Source organism: Panthera leo, chromosome D3, assembly GCF_018350215.1.
Source record: "Panthera leo isolate Ple1 chromosome D3, P.leo_Ple1_pat1.1, whole genome shotgun sequence".
Lineage (NCBI taxonomy): Eukaryota > Metazoa > Chordata > Mammalia > Carnivora > Felidae > Panthera > Panthera leo.
In genome coordinates, this window is record NC_056690.1 from 22131389 (window position 1) to 22152380 (window position 20992).

The following is a 20992-nucleotide window of genomic DNA, read 5'->3' on the forward strand; positions in this document are numbered from 1 at the left end:
CTCTAGGCTCTGAGCTGTCAGAACAGAGCCTGACATAAAGTACGAACTCATGAACCATTAGATCATGACCTGCCAAAGTCAGACACTTAACCATCTGAGCCACCCAGGCGCCCAGAGAGAGAGACAGAATCTTAAGCAGGCTCCACACTCAGTGTGGAGGCCAATGTGGGGGTTGATCTCATGACTGTGAGATCATGACCTGAGCCAAAATCAAGAGTCGGACATCTGACTGACTGAGCCACACAGGCGCCCCTTTTTAAAATAAAAAAACATTTTTTTCTTAATGAGATTTGTTAATGTGATGAATTAATTTATAGATTTTCTAATATAAAATCATCCTTGCATGCCTAGGATTAACTCAACAGGACTGATTAGTGTTTTCTTTTTTATACACTGTTGGATTGGATTTTTTTGATGTCTTGTTTTGGAATTTTGCTGATATATTCATGAGTGAAATAGGGCAGAACTTTAATTTTCTTACTACTCTTCTTGCTTAGTTCAACATCAGTGTTATCCTGGCCTCACAGTATAAGAAAGGGGGAACATTTCTTCTTTTCCTTTGATCTGGAAGACTTTTATACAATACTAGGATAATATAGTTCTGGAAAACTTGGTAGAATTCACCTCCAGAATTATCTGGGCTTTGTGTTTTCCTTGTGGGGATTTTTAAATTACTGCTTCAGTTTCTTTAATTATTATAGGACTACTCATGACTTTTTATTTCTTCTAGACTCAGTTCTTATTTTTCTAATTTGTGCTTCTGAATTTTAATGATCTCTTTGTACGTTATATGTCTTATTAAAGTCTTTTTTAATATTTATTTCTAGGAGCACCTGGGTGGCTCAGTAGGTTAAGTGTCCAATTTCAACTCAGGTCATGATTGCACGGTTCTTGAGTTTGAGCTCTGCATCAGGCTCTAGCACTGCGGAGCCCACTTCAGATCCTCTCTCCCCCTCTCTCTGTGCCCCTCCCCTGCTCATGTTCTCTTTCTCAAAAATAAATAAATATTAAAAAATAATATTTATTTCTATACTCTCTCTTGATCAGTCTTGCCAGTAGTTTTCTGTCAGTTTTTCCCCCCAAAGAATCAAATTTTGGCTTTTTAAACTCTATTTTATTTTTTTCTATTTCATTAATCTCTGCTCTTATTTAAAAAAAAGTTTAATGTTTATTTTTGAGAGAGAGAGACAGAGTGTGAACAGGGGAGGGTGAGAGAGAGAGGGAGACACAGAATCTGAAGCAGGCTTCAGGCTCTGAGTTGTCAGCACAGAGCCCAACGTGGGGCTCGAACTCGCGAACCGTGAGATCATGACCTGAGCTGAAGTCAGATGCTTAACTGACTGAGCCACCCAGGCACCCCTCTGCTCTTATTTTTAAAGTCTGTTTTCTTCTTTCTTTGGGTTTGTATGTTGAACTTTCTTTAATTTCTTCAATTAGAAACTCAGAAAAGAAAGTCTCAAAATTAATGCACTTACATGCCTATTTAAGGCAATCCATTTCCTTTGAAGCGTTGCCTTTGTTACATCCAGCCAGTTTTGATATTTCTTCATTCTCAATTATAGGTATTTTAGAATTCCCATTCTAATTTATTATTTTACCCATGCATTATTTAGCAGCGTAACAAGTTTTTCCAAACATGTGGAGAGTTTTTCCAAACACTGTGGGGCTTTTTGTCACCTTGTTCATAACTTCTGACTTACCGTCTTATCATAGATGTGGTCTGTACACTACCTATGATTTTGTTGAGTCTTTCTTTAGGGTTCAGTACATGACTGACTTTTGCCTACACTCCATGTCTACTAGGGTAAAAAGTATGTTCTCTGATTGTTGCACCTGCAAGTATGTTGGCATCCTGTGTTGTTTTGATCTCCTGCAGATCCCTGTTGGCTCCCCCACTGCCGACCGATCAACAAATGAGAGGGGTGTATTGAAATCTCTCTGTCTCCCACCACAGTGATGGATTTATCAATTTCTCCCTTTACTATCAATTCATGCTTGTATATTTTTGAAGCTGTTTCATTGCCTGCATAATGGAACTCTTAGATCTTCTTGAAGAACTCAGACTTTTATCATGCAGCAACTCTTCCATCCCTAATAATGTCTTTTTCTTATTAAAGTCTATTTTGTCTGATTTGAAGATAGTTATTGTAGCTTTTTTGGTGAGTGTTTCCATGATATGTCAATCTTTTACTTTCAACCTTTGCACATTTTTGTCTTTGACATCTCTTAGAAGATGCATGTATCTGGATTTTAAAAATCCACTCAATCAGTATTTTGCTTTTTGACTGGTGAGTGTCATCTATTTATATTTGTTATGCTTGGGCCTATTCCCACTGTGTTGATTTACTGTTCTTATTTGTACTTTTTCTTTTTAGTCTTTTCTTACTATTTGAAACATCTTATATTTGTCTCTTCCTTCCAATAAGAACTCAGCATTCCTTCATATCCCTCAGCCTCCTTTTCAACTCTCCTCAAACCCTGTCATGTCAACATTATCTACATCTTAAGTTCTGGATTATTATGGGAATATTTTCTCTTTTTCTTTGGTCTTAGTAATTGTTAAAAAAAAAAAACCCCACAGCTTTTACTTCATGTGTCTGTTGCGGCAACGTCTGGATTTTTTTCTCCCCCTTTTAAAGTACTATGTCTAATACCTTTTTTATTGTGGGTTTTGTGTGGCAAACCTTCTGAGGCTGTTTGCTTGATGACTTTTTTTTTATGTCGTCATATTTAAATGATAGCTTGGTTGGTTAAAAATCCTAACTTTTTAATTTTTTCATCTTCATTACCTTGAAAATACTACTCCAAATATTGGTTATTGAAAGATCTGATGTCAGGGCTCCCAGGTGCTCAGTTGGAGAACAGGGTCTAACTATTTCTCTCTCCTTTCCATTTTTCTTTCATTCTTTTCCTTCTGGGATTCCAATTAGACACTATTTTAGTGGTTATTGTAGGAATTACAAATGTAGGAAGTACTTCACATGTGTACTTCACAGAAAGTAATACATGTCTGACTTCAGCTCAGGTCATGATCTCACAGTTTGTGGGTTTGAGTCCCACGTCGAGCTCTGTGCTGACAGCTCAGAGCCTGGAGCCTGTTTTGGATTCTGTGTCTCTCTCTCTCCGCCCTTCCCCTGCTCATGCTCTGTCTCTCTCAAAAAATATTAAAAACATTTTTTTAAAGAAAGATCTGATGTCAGTCTGATTCTTCATCCTTGACTGCAATCTTCTTGTACTCCTCTCTGGGAGCTATGAGAATTTTCTCCTTGGTATTCTTAAATTTCACTATAGTGTGGTCGAGGTGAAAGTTTTTCTTTCTCTCTTCTCTCTGAAACTCTACTAACTCTTCAACCCAAGGTCTCCCATCTCTTTGTTTTTATTCTGGGAAATTTATCTCCACTATTTAACTATTTCTCTCTCCTTTCCATTTTTCTTTCATTCTTTTCCTTCTGGATTCCAAGTAAACATTATTTTAGTGGTTATTGTAGGAATTACAATATGCGTACTTCACACAGCCAAAAGTTCATGTGCATCTTGCCCTCCTTGGGTAACACAAAGGCCTTTGAGAAGTTTCCCTCTTCCTACTTATGCGATCACACAGTTGTATTTTTTTGTTTAGATTCTAAACCCCACAAGACATCGCTGTTCTTATTTACTGTTGACTTAGGTTCACATAGTTTTTGTTCTTCATTCATACATCTCAGATCTTCCCTCGGGGATCACTTTCCTTCTGCAGGAGGCATATCCTTTAATACAGGCCTGCTGGTGGCGAAAGGAGTTTCAGTCATAGTCTGAAAGTGCCTATTTCAGTTTCATTTTGTAAAGGTGTTCTTGCTGGGTGTAGGATTCTAGGCTGGCGGGGAGTCTTCCTGCACGTGGAAGATGTTGTTTGACCGTCTTCAAGCTTCCACTATTGCTGAGGAGGACAGAGCTGTCTGTCCGTCCCTCAGAAAGTAATACATGTCTTCTTCAAATCTGGCTGCTTAATATTTCCTCTTTGATTTAGTGTCAACAGTTCCACTGTGTGGATTTGGTGTGGAAAATTCTCTGATGTTTGCTCTTCAGATATGGTCCCTTTCCTTCCAGACTCTAACTAGAAGGCTGTTAGACCCTGCTCTCCAATGTGACAGGCACACAGCTGCCCTGGGGATCTTCCTGACACTCTGCACTCTTACGGGCTCCCGGGCTGCTGGTGATGCTGCTCCAGTGACTCACTCCGGGTCACGAGGTGGTAAGCTTTCTCTGTTAGCTTCTCGTCTTTGCCAGATTGTCTGTCTGAAGTGTTTATTTCTTCTGACCTGGGTTCAGTTGATGGATTCTGTTAAGCCTTCCCAATGGAGTTCTGAAATTCAGTTACTTAATTTTTCCTTTGTAGAGTTTCTGTTTTGTGCTCTTTGGAATCTGCTGTGCCGCTTTTTATAGTTTTCTATTTCTTGTACTTATTTTCACATTTGGTTTTCATTCCTTGGAGTGTGGGGACTCTGTGCTTATCAGTCTGCTTAAGGTCTCTGCATAGGACTCGCTACCACCCGAGACTGTCACGCTTACTTACAGTTGGGTGTCTGGCTCCCACCCTGGGATGCCAGGCACACAACAAGGTCTCTGCCTCCATGCGGACAGAATCTTCCCAACCCCAGGGCCCGCCGCTCACTTCTTGTCTGGCTGAGCAGGGTCCCCTGCCTCCGTCTCCCCCTCCCTCTCTGCTCTTCGCCAGCCCTGCAGCCCCACTCACGGCAGCGGGTACTTCTTCCACAGCAGCTTGGCCGGCAGCGTCTGGTACACTGTCTTCTGCTTCCCATCCGAGCCGGGGCTGCTGGGGCTGCTTTGCACGATCTTGGCGCACTCCATCTGTTCGTCCCACGAACCTGACAGCACGTAGTGGGCTTTGCCTTGGCTGTCACTCACCACTCCTGTCACCTGTGGACATTGGCACTCTGGCATAGGCCTGCACTTCCCCTGCTCCAGACCCCTGGGACCCTGAGAGGCAGCCTTGCTTACCTTCCGGGCGACCTCTTTGGAGAAGTAGCTGTAGGGCAAGAACTTCAGCTGGCACCGGTCCTTGGTCTTATGGTTCACAATCTCGATATCCCCTGTCTGGTGAGTGAGGGTAGTGGTCAGCGGCCCAACTCCGGGCCACACACCCCCTCCCTGAGGGCACCCCCTGACCTGGTCGATCCAGAGCTTGCCCACGATGATGTTATGCACAGTCGAGGTGCTCTTCCTCCACACGTAGTGATTCCCACTGGCCTGGAATTCTAAGTGGATGGCACCTGGAGGCCAGATACAGGGTCAGAGGTCAGGGCTTGTCATGCTAGGCCCCAGCCAGCCTGCCTGCCCACAGTCCCAGGGTCCTGACAAGTGGAAGCAGTATTCATGTAGACTGGGGACAGGACATAGGCCAGGGAGGCATCCAGGAAGCTTGGGGAGGTGGGGAGCAGACTTGCAGAGAGACTAATGTCACTCCTAGAGGCCCGAGATGACTTCTGGGTTGGCAAAACCCTCCCCCTTATCCAGAATGTCTTTCTGTCCTGGGAGAGCACAGGGCTCTAGCTCACCTAGCGGCATGATGGAGAGGTATTTTCCCCGGAACTTGCTGGAGATGGTGATCTCCTGCCAGAGGCTCCAGCCATGCTTGGAGAACACGTAGTGGGCGGCTGATGGTGGGTGGTGGCTCACCTGAGACCAGACCCACAGGACATGAGTGTCTGCTGGACATGGGCCCAGGCCTGCCCCCCAACCAGCCGGCAGGGACAGCCTGCCCTGTGCTCGGCATGAACGGCTCCATGGCCCTGGGAGCAGGCCTGGCTGCTCCTCTACGGGCCACAAACCCATAGCAGCCGCTGGGAAGGATGGTGCTCTGAGTGGAAAAGCAAGGGTGTGGCAGTGGGACCAGCTTGGGTGGCTGTCCTGGCCTTGCTGTGGTCGAGAGAAGAGGGCTGAGGCATCTCTATGCTGGACTCGGGCTATGAAATGGGGTGATGACAAAGCCTGGCCTCAAGGACGCACCTGTGACAGGCTGTGCCGAGGGCTAGGAAGTGAAGTATGATGCTTTCCCGAAGGCTTCTGTGCCCACTTTCTAGTTAGCCTCCCCACTTGCCTGCAAAGGGGAGCCTCTACCAGTGTGCCATGTTACACAGGAGGCCCAGGCTGGGGAAGCCATTTCAACTGAGGGGCAGAGTTGGACCCAGCCTCCCTCCTGGCCAGCTTGCTCCGTCATGGGAGTCCATGTCCGTGTCCTGCCCCGGGGCTGGAGGGCAGTGCAGCCAGCTGTGCACACCCACATGGGGCCCCCAGAACCTCCACCTTCCTCTCACAGACACTAGGGTGCCCCTGATGGCTGTCCCACCTGCCAGGACACCCCCATCAACTTCCCCTTGTTTGTTTTTCCTCACTTCTGTGGCTCCTTTGGTCGCAGGCTGCTTGGGCTCAGCCTCTCCCAGGCTTCTCACTTCCTAGGGCACCTTGTCACTGTATCATGGCCTCAGGCTCCTGCCTCGCAGCTCGGCTGCCCGCTGGACACCTCCACTCAGGTGGCTGTTTGGACTGACCAGAGCTCCTGACATGCCCGCCTGCATCTCTCATCGTCTCCTGTCACCGTAAGTGGCACTCACTTCCTTTCTAGTCTCAGAAGCACAGGCCAAACCTGCCAACCACTCCTTGTTGCCTATAGTCAGGGCCCCACATGCCCTAAAGCCTACCCCACTGGCAAACTCAGGGACATGACCCCCAAGGGGCTGGCCCTGGAACTCTGTGTCATGGCTTCCTGCAGGCCAATGATAGAGTCTTTTTTTTTTAAATTTAATGTTTATTTTTGAGAGAGAGAGAGAGAGAGAGAGAGAGAGAGAGAGAGAGAGAATTAGCAGGGGAGGGGCAGAGAGAGAGGGAGACACAATCTGAAGTAGGCTCCAGGCTCTGAGCTGTCAGCACAGAGCCCGACGTGGGACTTGAACTCACAAACTGCGAGATCATGACCTGAGCCAAAGTCGGGCGCTTAACCAACTGAGCCACCCAGGCACCCCACAATGATCTAGTCTTAACAGCTGCTCACACCAAATTCTCTGGAGTCCTCCCTGGCCCTCTTTCTTGTGTTCCTCCTCTAATTCTTAGCAAATGCATCTAGAATCCATCCCTCCCCCTCACCAGGCCACAGTGGGTGGCACAAAGCCTTTTCGGGCTTCACTCTCTGCTGTACCCAGGGGGACCCCATAAAACAAGTCAGGTGTCATGATTCCTCCACCTGCCACACGGAGTGGAACCAGAGACCTCTGGCTGCCCCCCTGCTTCCTCTCTGACCTGTGTGCCTTTCTCCCTCTGTGCCTCAGCTGGCTTTCTAAAGGAGCCAGAACCATCTGCTGTACACAGTCCTATCCCTCCCTCCCCCCTCATGAGAACAGGTGCCCCATCTGCTCACTTCCCAGCAGCCTATATAGCACCTGGTACACTGTGGGCACTTCGTCAACTCTACTGAGTGAAGAAATGTGTTCACTTAGTAGTTCAGGCCAAGAACGCTGGGGTCATCCTTGCTGCCTTCCCTTGCCTCCCTCCCTTCCATGCCCTGTCTCCCCACATCCAAAGCATGGGCCAATCTCCAGGCTCTACTTTCTAAGCATGCCTGTGCTCTGCCTTCCAGCTTCCCCCTGGTGCGGCCACCACAACCGCCTCCTGTAGGGCTACACTGCAGCCAGAATGCGCATTTTAAACTAGCCACCAGACCGTAATCCCAGAACAGTGCTTGGCACACCACTAACATTCAGCAGCCCAAGCAGGAAGCTCTATTTTGGGTGCCTTTACACAGCACTTGCCTGTGTCCTCCCAGCACCAGGGAGGGACCAAGAGAACCACCCCATCTTCAGACAAGGGTGCCAAAGGCTGAGGTGCTACTGCTGAGGCTCCCAGACTGCAGGGCCCGGTTTTGGCTCTGCTCTGTGGGGAGAATACACATCTCTGCGGGGAAGGCTTGGAGAAGGGATGGAAGCGAGCTGACCTCTGTCTCCCCCCACCCCACCACGCCCAGGACAGGACCCCTGCGCCCCAGAAGCTCCTCACACCCCAGACCTGCACCGTCCCTGACCAGGGACCCCACAGGGTGCAGGCTTCTCTCTGCTTGCCACCTTCCCCACTCTAGCCCACCGGGACTCCCTAAGAGCACCCTCGCACATGTCCCTCGACGGCTGCCACATGGCTCCTGGCTGGGAGGGGGAACGTCCTCTTTCCGGCACACCAGCCCTGACTCTGTCCTTACCAAGGTGTCTCTGGGAGGCCTGTTGGGATGGCACGTTCCTGGACCTGCCCCTGTTGCAGGAGGCCCGCCTTCTGCCTGGACCTTGGTTTGGCCCCGTGGGCACCGGCACATTGGGGTCAGAAGCCGGTCCCATTCGTCTCGCCCTGCCCCCCAGGCCTGGCGGGAGCAGCTCGGGTGGAGTGTGAGTGGGCCTCACCTGCTCGCAGAGGGAGCGCAGGCCCATATCATCGAGGCGGTCCAGCTCAAAAGTCTCCCCCAGCATGGGGTTGAAGGGCTTGGCGATACGGTGCACCGTGGTGGAGTAGGAGGACACGGAGAAGGCGGCCACCAGGCACATCTGCTCCACCGAGCTGGTGCAGTGCACCGCCTTGTCCAGCAGGTGGTGGTACTCCAGGTCCTCTGTCAGCCGCTGGAGCATAGACAGGGGCTCATTAAAGTTGACCTGCGGGCGGGCGGGCGGGCGGTCAGGCCACTGCTTCCGGCACAGACCTGGGGTGGGCACAGCACCCTTGCCTTCCTCAGATGTTCGCAGACTGCTGCTCAGATGGCACCTTCACAGTGAGGTTCCTCTGATGACCCTGTCTACAGCAGCGGCTCCATGCACTCACCTCCCCAGTGCCTCCTGCCTCGGTTTCCTCCACAGCCTCACCACTTTCTGACCTGCTATACCTCGTACCCTTCATGATGGTTACTGTCACTCTCCCGTCCTAGAATGTAAACGCCATAAAGGCCAGGGTTTCTGACTTGTTGAGCACTGAGTCATAGAATCAGGTAGTGAGTGAGTGAGTGAATGAACGAATGAACAGATTGTGGGTTTTCCCTCTTATTCTGAGCTATTATGCAAGTGTTCTGTTGAAAGCTCCTGTGGATGCCCCTGCCCTCCAACCTGGCCTCAGACATGGCAGGGTTGCTCACTCCTTGTGATGCTGGGCTGCGACCTTTGGCCAGCCATTGGGCACAGCCAGTCTTCCCTGTGTTCTCTCCTTTCATCCTCCCAAACACAGTTATGTGGGTGCTGTTATTCTCCCCACTTTGCAGATGTGGACACAGAGGCCAGAGATGTAAGGGGTTTGTCCCGGCGCACACAGTGAAACCAAGTCTGGCCCAGAACCCCCAAACTCTTCCTCCTGGAGATGCCATCACAGCCCGGTGGCACGAGGATGGTGTAGGTGCTGGGGACAGATCCCAGCACAGAGGGGGGCCTACCTGTCCATACACACGGCCCAATCCTGCCACCCCCTTGTCTATGAGGTCAGGACAGCCAGGACATCGTGACGCTCTGTCAGGTGCAGAGGCACTCTGGAGGTCCCCACATCACTCCTTAGCTCCTTCCCTCAGAGCCTGAGACCTCTGCTGTTGGGGGATTTTGGCAATGTCCTTGAACACAATTTGATAATTTGTTACATGCTCCTTGGGTATCATCAAGAAAATGACACCCAGCGCCTCTTGCCCTTCACACAGGCCATTACTTTCCATCCACGCAGAGAAGAGAGCCTACCAGGACCCACTGAGGCTGCCCTGCCCCAGCCCCCTACCGGCATGGGGATCTTGGAGAGCTCCCGGCCGATGCAGTTCTTCATGATGCTCCAGAGATTAAGGCTGTAGTTGGGTTTGTCAGGGATGCGGACACGTCTCTTGACTTTGGGGGGGCCCTTGGGCACAAGTGAGGCACCATCTAGCACCTGCAAGAGAGGCAGAATGTGCCTGTCAGTGGAGGCCAGCATGCCCCTTCAGCCCTCCCGCCCTGGCCCTCACTTCTACCCAGTGCGGTTAGAGGACGGAGCTGGCCACTGGCATATGGTTGGCAAAGGGCCAGGCTGGCTCCACCTGAAGCAGGGGGAAGGCAGCCAGGGCACCGAGCCCGCCCCAGCGGCCCTGAGCCCAAAGTGCCAGCCTGCCCTCCAGCCACCCTTGGGGTCTCTCCCTCTCACTCACATTGTCTGATGACGTCCAGTCCACTGAGCCTGTGGTTCCACCCTCGGCTTTTCTGCAGGGAACACAAAAGGGGAGGCAAGTTATTTATAAATCCTGAGGCCTCCTGGGGACATGGCCACCTTCTGTGCAGACACCTCCAGTTAGGTGCCAGGGGCAGCCACCCCAAGGCTGCTTCTCCAGTGGGGCATCTCCAGTTTGGGACATTCAGCTGGGCTGAGGGGCCCAGGGCAGCAATTTGGAGGGGCTCCCACCCACTGATGCCCTGTGGAAGCAGCTGCTCAAGCAAAGTCCCGTGAGGTCCCTGTACACAACCCCCTCCTGGAACTGGCTGACCCAGGACCCAGATGACGCTGGGGATGGCTATATCCTCTGGCAGAGCCTCCTAGGCCCTCTGTCACAGACAAGACCCCACTGTGTCCTCACTCTCTGCTGGTCTGATTCCTGCACTAGACTGGGATTCCAGAAGGGCAGGATGTAGATCAGATGCATCCCTGTGTCTGAGTGCTTGTGGAGGGATGGTTGGCCAGAGCAGCAGGGGGCGCTATGGCCAAGGGGCCCAGGCTCTGAGGGAGCCCCAAGGAGGGGTGACCTGGGCCAACTGGGACAGGGGACAGGCACTTGGCAGTCAGGGCCTCAGGGAATGGGAAGGATTTATTGGTCGCTGGGGGAAGGGGAAGGGGACCAGGGGCCACCTTGGCAGAGGACCTGCCTGATGCCCAGAGTCCTCTGCCTGATGTCCAGAGTAGCTGCACCACCAGGGAAGGGGCTGGTTTGGGCCTCGGGGCCATGTCGGGAACCTCGGGAGCCAATGAAGAGTGTTGAGTATAGGGGTCACCCTGTTGGTCGAGTGGCAGCAGAGGGGCCTGGGGCTGTTGGCTGAGGTGTGGCAGGTGGCCAGGATGGGGGCAGGAAGGAGGAGGCTGAGCCGAGGCCCCTGGGGACTGCAGGTATGGGAGGGGTGGGTGGGGACCTGGAGGGATCCAAGAGGGTGACATGCTAGGTTATAAAGTGAAAGGAAATTCAGAAAGGCTAAGCCAAGCTAATTTTGAGAGCAAATTTTAAAATACTACTGGAAAATGGAACGTGACTGAGTTGGAAATACAATGTTGATAGGACCAGAAACTCCGGAAGGGGTTAGAGAGATCCGAACAGCTCTTCCCCTGGAAGAAACCAGGACAGGGAGGTGGTGACACATGTTGGTCCACAGATGCAAAAAAAGAAGCAGCCAGGGGTTTTTACCAGCCTCTGTGACCCCTGGACTGGGCTTCAGGGAGTCCATCCATGGAAGGCAGCGTGGGACGTGGCAGGCAGCAGAACAGATTTGGGGAGTAAGGTTGCTAGAAAGCCTGCACTTCCTCATCCACAAGGAGCTGAGTACCCTGCCTGAGGGCAGCCTGTGAGTGAGCCCAGGAGACTCCGTGATTCTGATGTGCCCCATGGGGGAAGGTGGCAGTGAGCAGCACAGGCTGTGGTCAGTTAGGTCACCGTTCCAGGACTTGGAGCAGCAGCTCCTCCCCAGGCCATGGGGGTTGGGGGCAGACATCGGTGGGGCTCAGTGGCCTCCTCTCTGGCCCCCAGTGCTGCCAGACTCACGAGCCTTCTATTGTTAGGGCCTGAAGCAATGTAATGAGAATAAAAGATCCTAATGAGGGAACTCCTAATTAGAGCAAAATCTACGTTCAAGCCCCAGGGTGCTGCCCTTTGACTCGGCCTGCCCACCCACATCTCTGCTTGTCTGGCACCAGCACGATCTGACCCATGGGCACTTCCTGAGGACCCCAGAGTCTGACAACAGCATCCCAGTTACTACTGTGCTCTACTGGGTATTCAGAAACATCCTGAATGAGCAGGTTTTTATGAAAAAATGAAACCAAGGCTTGGAAATAGAAAATAAATGGGACTTCCTGCATCTCTGGTCTGTTCTGGAATGCTGATGTACTGGAGGGAGTGGCTGGGACTGTGTGTAGCTCCGGAGGCAAGAATGAGCAGCCACTGCCTTCTAGGCCCCGGCCCTTGGGTCACAGCCTCAACCCCCACCTCCTCCGGCTGGAACTAGATCCAGCCACTGCCTTGTTCTCCGGCTCCACTTAAAATTAAACCCTGATTCAAACTCTATTTGGGCATTTTGGATCAAAGGAAGAACAGAACAAATCTAACCAAAATATAATTTGGAGCAAGGCTCGAAAGAAAGCCCCGAGTACAGAGGGTAGGAAGAACAAGGCAGGGAAGGCTAACCCTGGGAGAGGCTCCTTCCAGGGACAGCCAGCCCTGCCTGGAGAACCCACCTGTCCTCCTTGGCCTCGGTGATCACGGTGATGAAAGATGTAGAGTCTTCCATGGCATCGAAGTACTCGGTATCTTCATCTTCCTCACTGTCCTCTCCTTTGGGAGTTAAGAGGCTTCCTAGAGACACATGTAAAACCACCGCCTCAGTCTGCAACTCTGAAAACTCAACTGCCTGAGGAAGCCCAGAGCCCAAAGGGTAACTTTCACTTTGGACCCTGCTCCTTGACCCCTCCCCTTGCCCCCTCCCCACTCTGGTCACCTGGTCCCCATTAACCTGGCTGTGGCTGCCCTCCCTCCCCTTCCTGGAATGAGTTTCCCTCTCGGTGCTCTGGCTCAGAGGCCTCCCTACTTCTGGAAGCCTCCCCTGATCTCTCAACATGCCATTCAGTCTGTCTAGGGCCAAGCTTCCCTTTGAAGGACCCCCTTCCTGGGGTACCTGTCACCCCCAGGCCAACCCCAGGGCAGCCCTGCCACAGAGGGCCAGTTAGGCTCACTGGACTCTTATGAGAACTAGAACTTAAACACAGGGAGATAATTGCCCTTTGAGGGTGGCTGTGGGACATACAAAGTCACATAGGCACATCCAAATGTGGGCATGTCAAGGGCTATGTGTATTAGTGGCCTGTGTAAGCAGAGCCGGCTGGCAGAGACAGGAGTAGGCGAAGCACCAGTTGGATGGACAGAGGCTGAGCAGCCCCGGAGCAAGGGACCTAGCCAGGCTGGGTGGCCCTCACCCACTCACCTTCGCTGAAGCTCTTGGTGGGGTTGGTGGCCCGGCCGGGGGCACTGCGGAAGGCCCGTTCGAGACTATTGTGCTGCTTGGCTAGCTGCTCAATGGTCTCTTCCAGGTGGATGCGCTGTTCTTGCTCATACTGTAATGCACGCTGCCATTTCCGGCTGTGTGTCTCTGCTAGTTCCAAGAAGTCCTTGCAGGCCTTGGGAGGGAGGAGTGGCGGTGAGCACAGGGCCTGGGGCAGCGGGCCTGTCCACCCCCACACCCCACCTGCCAGCTGCGGGTCAGCGAGGAAGGCCCTGGGGTGCTCTCACCCCTCCCCCTCCCTTAGTTGGGGTGCTCAGAAACACCTTTGCTGCCCCTTTTAGCTGCCATGGGGACATGGGGACCCTGGCTTTCTCAGAGCCAGCCGGGGGACTGGCATCTGCCCTGGCTGGCGTCCCACAGTCAGGATGCCATCTGAGAACACCAAAGCCGGGCGTGACTGGCGGATGCTGCTGCACCAGCAGCAGCTGGGGAGGCTGGGTTTCCATATGGTTGGGGCCCAAGTTCAGCTGCCACATCCTCACTGTGTGCTGGACCTGAGGTCTGTCACAACCTCTGTCCCCACTAGAGCCCAAGACCTGTGGTGCTCAGGCCAGTCCCCACCTTTGGCACAGAAGGAAGGAAAGCCACATTCTGCTGTACTTCCTGGTTTAGAGAGGTGAAGACTTGTCTGGCAGAGGAGCTGAGACTGGACCTTTCCCCAAGGTTGCCTTCAAGTCTGTACCACATAACTCTGCTTTTAAGTGAGGTTCCCCCTTCAAACTTGTGGCCTACATTCACATCCAGATTCTTTTCAGCTTCCAAGATTCATAGTGGTTCTACCACACTCTTATGAAGCAGGGGTTGGGCATTCTGCCCCTCTCATCCCAGCAGAGAGGAGGGCGCTGGGCTCAGTTGTCCCTGGAGGGCATTGAGGTCCGAGCCAGCAGCCTCTGGATTTGTCCCTTCTGGACTCCTTCAATGCAGTAGGAAGGGACATATATCCTCAGTCCCACCTGCATCACTGGTCTCTGGCCACCACTCCCCAGCTCTCCCTTCCCACTCTTGTTGCACCAGCCACAGGGCTCCACACACATTACATGCTGTCTGACCCTGAGGGTTAGAGTCACGCTTTTCCGGAGGGACAGAGGTACACAGCCCCTCGTCTGTGACACAGGGACAACGTGGCACTATCTTGAGGGCAGTCGGGAGGAACCATGGAGGTCCTGTGCAGTGACTGGCCAAGTAGCACACCACAGACACTCCCTCGGGGACACCACAGGCATCAGCACCTGCCTACCGGCTACCCAACTGCTGCTCAGACCTCTCTCACGTCTCCCCCAGGAAAGGCTCCTGTGCCAGCTCAGTCAGTTTCCCCCAGACACTCCTACTCCCACCCCCCAATCTCACGTCTGCAAATTAGCTTCTCTAGTGACTGTGCTGGTTTCTCTTGGTCCCGCAGAACCCCCAAACTCAGCAGCGGCTCCGCACATTTGCTGGGTGAGGGAACACCCTCCTAGGGATGGGTGTCGGGGCCTCTCAGGAGAATGGGGAGGGACAGCGCCTCACCAGAGGGGGCAAGCTCCTGTGGGGAAGGGTCCCAGCCTGGGACCCAGAGGGCTGGCCGCCCAGCAGGCCCCAGCAGGCATCTCACTCCTCAAGCCCACCCCCTTGTGCCTTCCCGTCTCTCATCTCCCCTCCCAGCACCCATGTGGAGTGGGCTGGGCCAGGCTTCCTCCCCATACCCCCTCATCCCCACACACCATTCTAAAGATGTGATGGGGGCCCAAGGGAACCAGCAAAGTATAATGAAAAAGGCTTGTTATCAGGAGTGGGAAGGCCTGGGTTCCTGCACAAGCCACTCTGCCCCTCTGAGCCTGTGTCCTGTGATGCAGAACAGCAATATCGGATAGATCCTGTGCTCTCAGGTTCCCTGTCCAGCTTTGCCCAGGAAAATCCTTGAGGTAGGAGGAGTGGGATCATCCCCAATTAACAAATGAGGAAACTGAGGCTCAGTTTCCAGCAGCTGCCCTGCAAGGCTCTGGGGAGGAGGTGTATTCAGTCCGCCTCAGATTCAGGGGCTTCCCCACCCTCCCCAGAATGTTCCCGCCTGGCCATACCTAAGCCACTGTAACCAGCTTCTCCAGAAGGGGCAGGGATTTATACTGGCAGGTGACCTGGCACAGGGTGGGGCGGGAGTTAAATCCTTACAAATTTAACAGGCTCTGGAGACAGTAGAGGCCGCACCCAGGGCAGCCGCAGATCCGGGGCTATTTTGAGTTTGCAAATTAAGGATCTATGAGGTTCCCCCACTGGTGTGGAGCTGCATTCATGGTCTGTCATGCAATTTGGGGAGGAGGCCACGCCTGACTGGCCTGCGACTTGGAGCCAAGCTTTCACCACCCAGGGTCCCACAAGGCTTCAGTCCTTGTCCTGGGTCCCTGCTCCTCCCTCACCACTGCAGGCCTCAGGCCACATGGCTACCCATTCCAAAGGCCAAAGTAGAAGACACCTCTTTGCTGGGTCTGCACGAGTGAGTATAAGAAGTAGTGGTAGAGGGTGGGGGGCGGAGTATCCCCTGGAGTCCTATGAAATGGGTGGGTAGGGACCCCCCCCACCCCATTCCAAAGATGGTGAAACCGAGGCTCCGAGGTCCCACAGCAGGAGGTAGCAGACCGAGACCCAGAACTCAGGTCCTCACCCCAGAGTTCAGTCCACCCTGAGCCGTTACTCCCTTGAGACTCCTGTCCCACATCCTCCTTGTCTCCCCACAGCCCTAAGCTCAGCCACGGTGCCCAGTCAAGCTAGTCTCAGTTCCTGCCACCTGTTTGCCGATCAAGTAAGGAGTCCTAACACTGCAGGGGTGCCGGCCGACTCTGCCACTGGCCCTGGCAGCTTGCTAGGCCCTGGCAGCTTGCTAGGCCCTGCTGAGCCGGGTGCACCGTGCATGTCAGAAGGAGGCCCAGTGCTGCTGGAGGAGGAGCACCCTTGTTTCCCTGGGTGGGCATAGGCATGGGGCACACCGCTCCAGGAAAGCCCCTTGCCGGGTCTCCTGTCCCGAGACTGAGGCCCAGGGAGAAGGGGCTGCCCAAGGGACAGGCAGGATGGGCCCCAGAGCCATGCTTCCCCCATAGAGCCAGGCCTGCATGTCTTGGGGTGAGGGTACAGAGGCCCAGGCTGTGCCGTACACACGGCCTTTTTATGGGCAAGACACACAATGGGTGCCTCAAGGTTTTCTGGGTTCTTCTCGGTCTGTGGGTGCTCTGCCCCATGGCATGTTGCCTGTCCCCCTTCCCCAGATTGGCCTGGCAGCGGCACCACGCCCCTTACCTCCACCCTTGCCCTCCACCAGCACCACTCCTTCATACCTGCCACCATCACTCCCCAGTAGCCCTCTACAGTTCCTGTCGCCATCTCTCTGTCACTGGGCTTTGACACTGATGGGCACTTTGATATCATGTAACTGATGGCATTTAAAACAAGCCTGGTAAAAGAGCCACAGACCACAGTATAAAACAGTAGCCAGAGGTCATGGTAACTACCTCCCACAAATCCACGTCGGAGGACTCTATGTGGCCTTTGGGCTTTCTGGCTACAAAAGCAAAGAGGGAGAGATGATCATAGTGCAGAGATGAATTAGACTGCCTAACTCCCACCCCTGATGTTCTGATGTTCACGCACTCGAAATGCTTTAGAAGCTACCATCTTTTCTTCCAAGAGAAAATGGAATGTTTGGTGTATTTTGTGCAATAGCTGACAGCCTCTTACAGACCTGGCCTCCAATCCTCTCCAGACTCACCCCCCGGAGCCCCATCCTTCCCCACTCACATGTGGCCCATCAGACTCCTAGCTCATCTGCAATAAATGAAATGCCCCAGTCACTGTACGGGCTGTGGGGAGTTCATCCACCCCTTCCACCCTGATGTGCCTACCTGGTGTCCATCCTCAACTCCCAAGGTTTCCTCTGCCGCTGCCCACCTTCTCCAGGCCCCATCCCAGCCACGCCATGGAGGGAGGCAGGTGCTGGCCTGGCCCAGCTGCCCTGGAATGCTGAGCTGGTCTGTGCACTGTGCATTCACTAAGCTGGATTAGGCCTGGGGCCTGCTGGGGGGCCGGCTGGGGGCAGCTTCCAGGGCCCAGGGAGGGGCCTGGCTCACCCACACCCCGAACATGGTCACATTTCCTCTCTGCCACACGACTCTCAGAGAGCTGGGGCCCAGCCTTAAGAGCGGTGCCCTAGGCCACCACGAAGCCCCTTCCCACACTGTACATGCTCTTAAATGATGCAAGAGACGAGGAATGGACAGAACAAGGAGGCTGGCCTCTTGGGCCGTGGTGTCCTCATGGGAAAAATAGAGGGCTGAACCCCAAGACTCCTACAGAGTCCCTGATTCCATGGCCCATTGGGTAATTGCCCTCTGGGTGGAAACAAGGTTCCAGTCTCCAAGCCCTGACCCTTCCTCCTACCCTCAGGGCTATCGAGAGGGTGCCCGAGATGAAGAGGTGCGGGGTCCTGCAGGCAATGCAGTTCTACCTCTGTGTGGAGGGTGGGGAGCCTGCTGAGCTGCCCCAAAGCAGAGTGAGAACCAAAAAGCCCAGGACAAAAAAGGCAGCCTCCCAAACTGGGGCTAGCTCTGCTCAGCAACAGGCTGGGGAGCCGGTAGACCATTCCTTCCCACGAGGGGCTCTCCCTTCTCAGAAGCCTCGTCTTGTTGAAGGGGGCTGTGAGGCCTGCCCATCTGAGCCGTGTGAGCTCCAAGGGGAGCTGCTGCTGGTCCTCCTGACAGGGATCCGGGGGGATGGACGCCGGGTCTCTGAGCTAGAAACCTTTGTCCAGCTGTGGCCAGGAGGAAGGAGGACAAACTCTAATCGCTTTTGTTGTCCCTAATCCTAATCCTGACAACGATCTCACTGCTCCCCAAATATGGGCGGGTGAGCAGGGCGTGGGGTCAGCCAGCCTGGGCCCCGTGCCTGTCCTGCCTGTGGCCCCAGGCAGCCCCTCAAGCTCTCAGAAGGGTCTGCAGAGCCGAGACCCTGCTTAAGCCTGGCCCCTGTGCAGTCACTGCCATCCTAGATATGGGCTTGAGGAAGGAGCCAGGGGACTGCTGGACGCTGGGGCAGGTGGCCCTTGGGCTCATGGAGGAGGTGGGGAGATGGGACAAATGCCCAGAAGTTCTAGGCTGAGTGGGTTCCCTGGGTTGACAGGGGCCAGCTTGGTGACTGGCTCTGTATCTAGCCACCAGCGCACAGCAAATTCTGGTAACCATGGATGCAGGGAGGACAGGAGAAAGGGCCGCATTTCCACCTGCAGCCAGCCAGGACCCGCCAGATGTCTGACTTCCATGTCTGGCCTGCAGGCACCCTCAGGCTTTGGGGCTCCCAGGTATCTGCCCCCCATGCTGCTGGGGCTGAGGCTGCCCACCCACCATCTACCCCACCATACTGGTCCTCACATGGCCAGCATGACTGTAGTCTTGCCTCTAACTGGCCTGTCATCATAAAAGTAGCAAACAGGAGGAAGTCGTGCAGACTCACAGTCTCTCTGAGCCACTCTGCATGTCCAGAAGCTCACACCTGGGGACACACTGAGGTCAACAACATCCCCTCTCCACCCCCGGCCCCCCACCAAGAAGTAGTAGGCTGTCCTCAGTACACACATCCTAAAGGCAGGTAGGGGAAATGTCGAGGTTCACACTAGGCCTGCACGGCTCAGAGGCTACTATAGCAGGAGACACACAGCCATCTCAGGCCTCCAAGACCAAGAGTGGGGACCTCTGGAGCCAGGACAGTAGTGCTGGGCTAACCTGGGGCTTGGGGGTAGAGTCCCCCTGGGTCAGGACCAGCCAAAATGCCATGCTGGGTGTTCAGCACTGTCCTGGCCCCTGGAAACCAAGCCTCTCAGCGGGGGCTGGGCCAGCCACCTGCCTGTTCCCGCTCCTCATGCAGCACTCAGAATAGACCTCGCGACTCACACAGGGCCGAGCCCTTCCCAGACACCGAGGGGACGGTTATGGCTTCTCCTTGATGTGGCTCACTCATGGCATTGGGGAGGCAGCTTTTCACTTCAATTCAAACTTTAAAATAGTCCTTTCCACATTCAAAATAGTTTACCCCTTGCACACAGGAACCAGAACCATCTGGCCGTCAGTTTGCCAACCGATTTTAAACAGTTATGGAATCTATTTTTATTCATCTCCCCAGGCCTCAAATGAGCAAGCTGTCAGGAGCAGAATAGTGGTCAGCTGGACAGGAACCTACCCACGGGCCCCAGAAGGACAAGGGAAGGCAGCTCCCCTCACTGCTGCTCTGTTTGGGTGGGCGCAAGGACCCCTCTGTGGTCTCCAAACAAGGCTGAGAGAAGCCTCAGAGCATTTCCAGCACAAATAGTTCCGATCTGGGACTTTATTTCTGTGGTGCCCCAAATCTGAGTGCTCTGAGTTGCTGCATCTATATCTGCATACATCTCCCACCTGGCCCTACTTGCCCACCTGTCCCCGTCTGCCCCCACCTGTCCCTGCCTGCCCTGCAGTTTGCTCTTACAGCTCCCTTCAACTGGAGTTGGAGGCCCACTCCCTCCCAGTCTGAATGTGCTGAGTGCCTCCCTCCACAGGCTCTCCTGCGTCCCTGCCGTCAGGATCCGCACCGTCATCCTGCTCAGCCAGCTTACCGGCAGGCAGCAAAGGGTGTCCCTCGTGAGCCTCTTCCTTCCTCAGTAAACTGAGAGCCCCAGAGTGTGCTGTCTCGTCAGGCCCTTTGAGGTAGGCCTGATGGGTAACCATCTTCTGTTGGTCAGTACCACTTCCTGTCCCCATTGGGCACTTTTGGTCTTTGGTCTCCCGTGGGGCTCACCACTGCCCGGCTCTGCTCACTCACTGGCCGCACAAAACTTGTTTCTGGGAAAGGCCCTCCTGCATCCTACCTGAATCCATGGGACTGACCACTGAGTCCATGTCTAGCATTGTGAGGGTGGAGGTGGGGGTCAGACAGCAAGGGCCACCCATTCCTCTAGTGGCCCATGCCCACACCTTGCAGTTCCCTGAGAGCACTGATCTCTCCCTTCACATCTGATCTGCTGGCCCTACCGTCAACACACAAAGCAGCCGGGCTAGCCACGCTAGCTCCTCGCTGCCCCCTCCAGTCTAAGCCACCACCCCACCACAGGGGACAACAGGGCCTGCTAAAGGGGCTCTAAGCACCTGCCCCTGCCTTGCCTGTAGCTCATTCTCCAAGCAGCAGGGGGCTCTTGCTAAAACGTGAGTCAGATCATAGTCCTTGGCTGTGGGCTCATTCAGAGTGGAAAGCACAGTGTTCTCCATGAGCGCACAAAGTCTCCTGTGAGTGGCTCTGTCTCCCCAGGCCTCCCCTCCATGATGGCCAGCACTCACCCCGGCCTCCCATTGCTCCAGGACTGCCTGAAAACCCAGAACTGGCTCTTTCCCCACCTCCTTCCAGGTTCCGCTCCGCTCCCCTCCCCTCCAGCCAGTCAGTGCCTGGGACCTCCCACCCCACCCCACCCGCCCATTCTGAAGATCTTTTCGCCTCGGACATGCCCTATCACCTGCATGGTTACATCTCCCCAAGGGGATACAGGTTCTATGAGGCTGGGCTTTGTTTCCTGTGTGCCCAGGGCCTAGACCAGGGCCTGACTGGATCACGGAGGGATCACGGAGGGCCTCTTGTGCCTCAGTGTCCACCAGCAGCTGCACATCGCCCTGTTGCAAAGTGCTCAGTGGGTGCGAGTCAGGCTGACCTGAACTCATAGCTCCTAAGGG

The 20992-nt window shown here is 53.9% G+C and overlaps 1 protein-coding gene across 5 annotated transcripts in view; it reads right to left on the reverse strand.

Annotated features, from left to right (window-relative positions):
- OSBP2 (oxysterol binding protein 2) overlaps window positions 1-20992 on the reverse strand; it is a 191678-nt gene that overhangs the window by 6230 nt on the left and 164456 nt on the right. For all 5 annotated transcript variants that reach the window (XM_042910202.1, XM_042910201.1, XM_042910204.1 and 2 more), the window contains exons 4-12: window positions 13206-13398; window positions 12463-12580; window positions 10178-10229; window positions 9778-9924; window positions 8439-8684; window positions 5556-5676; window positions 5167-5270; window positions 4999-5094; window positions 4733-4917 (exon numbers count right to left, since the gene is read on the reverse strand). In XM_042910202.1, coding sequence (XP_042766136.1) covers window positions 4733-4917; window positions 4999-5094; window positions 5167-5270; window positions 5556-5676; window positions 8439-8684; window positions 9778-9924; window positions 10178-10229; window positions 12463-12580; window positions 13206-13398 — 1262 coding nt within the window. The remainder of the gene's footprint in view (window positions 1-4732; window positions 4918-4998; window positions 5095-5166; window positions 5271-5555; window positions 5677-8438; window positions 8685-9777; window positions 9925-10177; window positions 10230-12462; window positions 12581-13205; window positions 13399-20992) is intronic.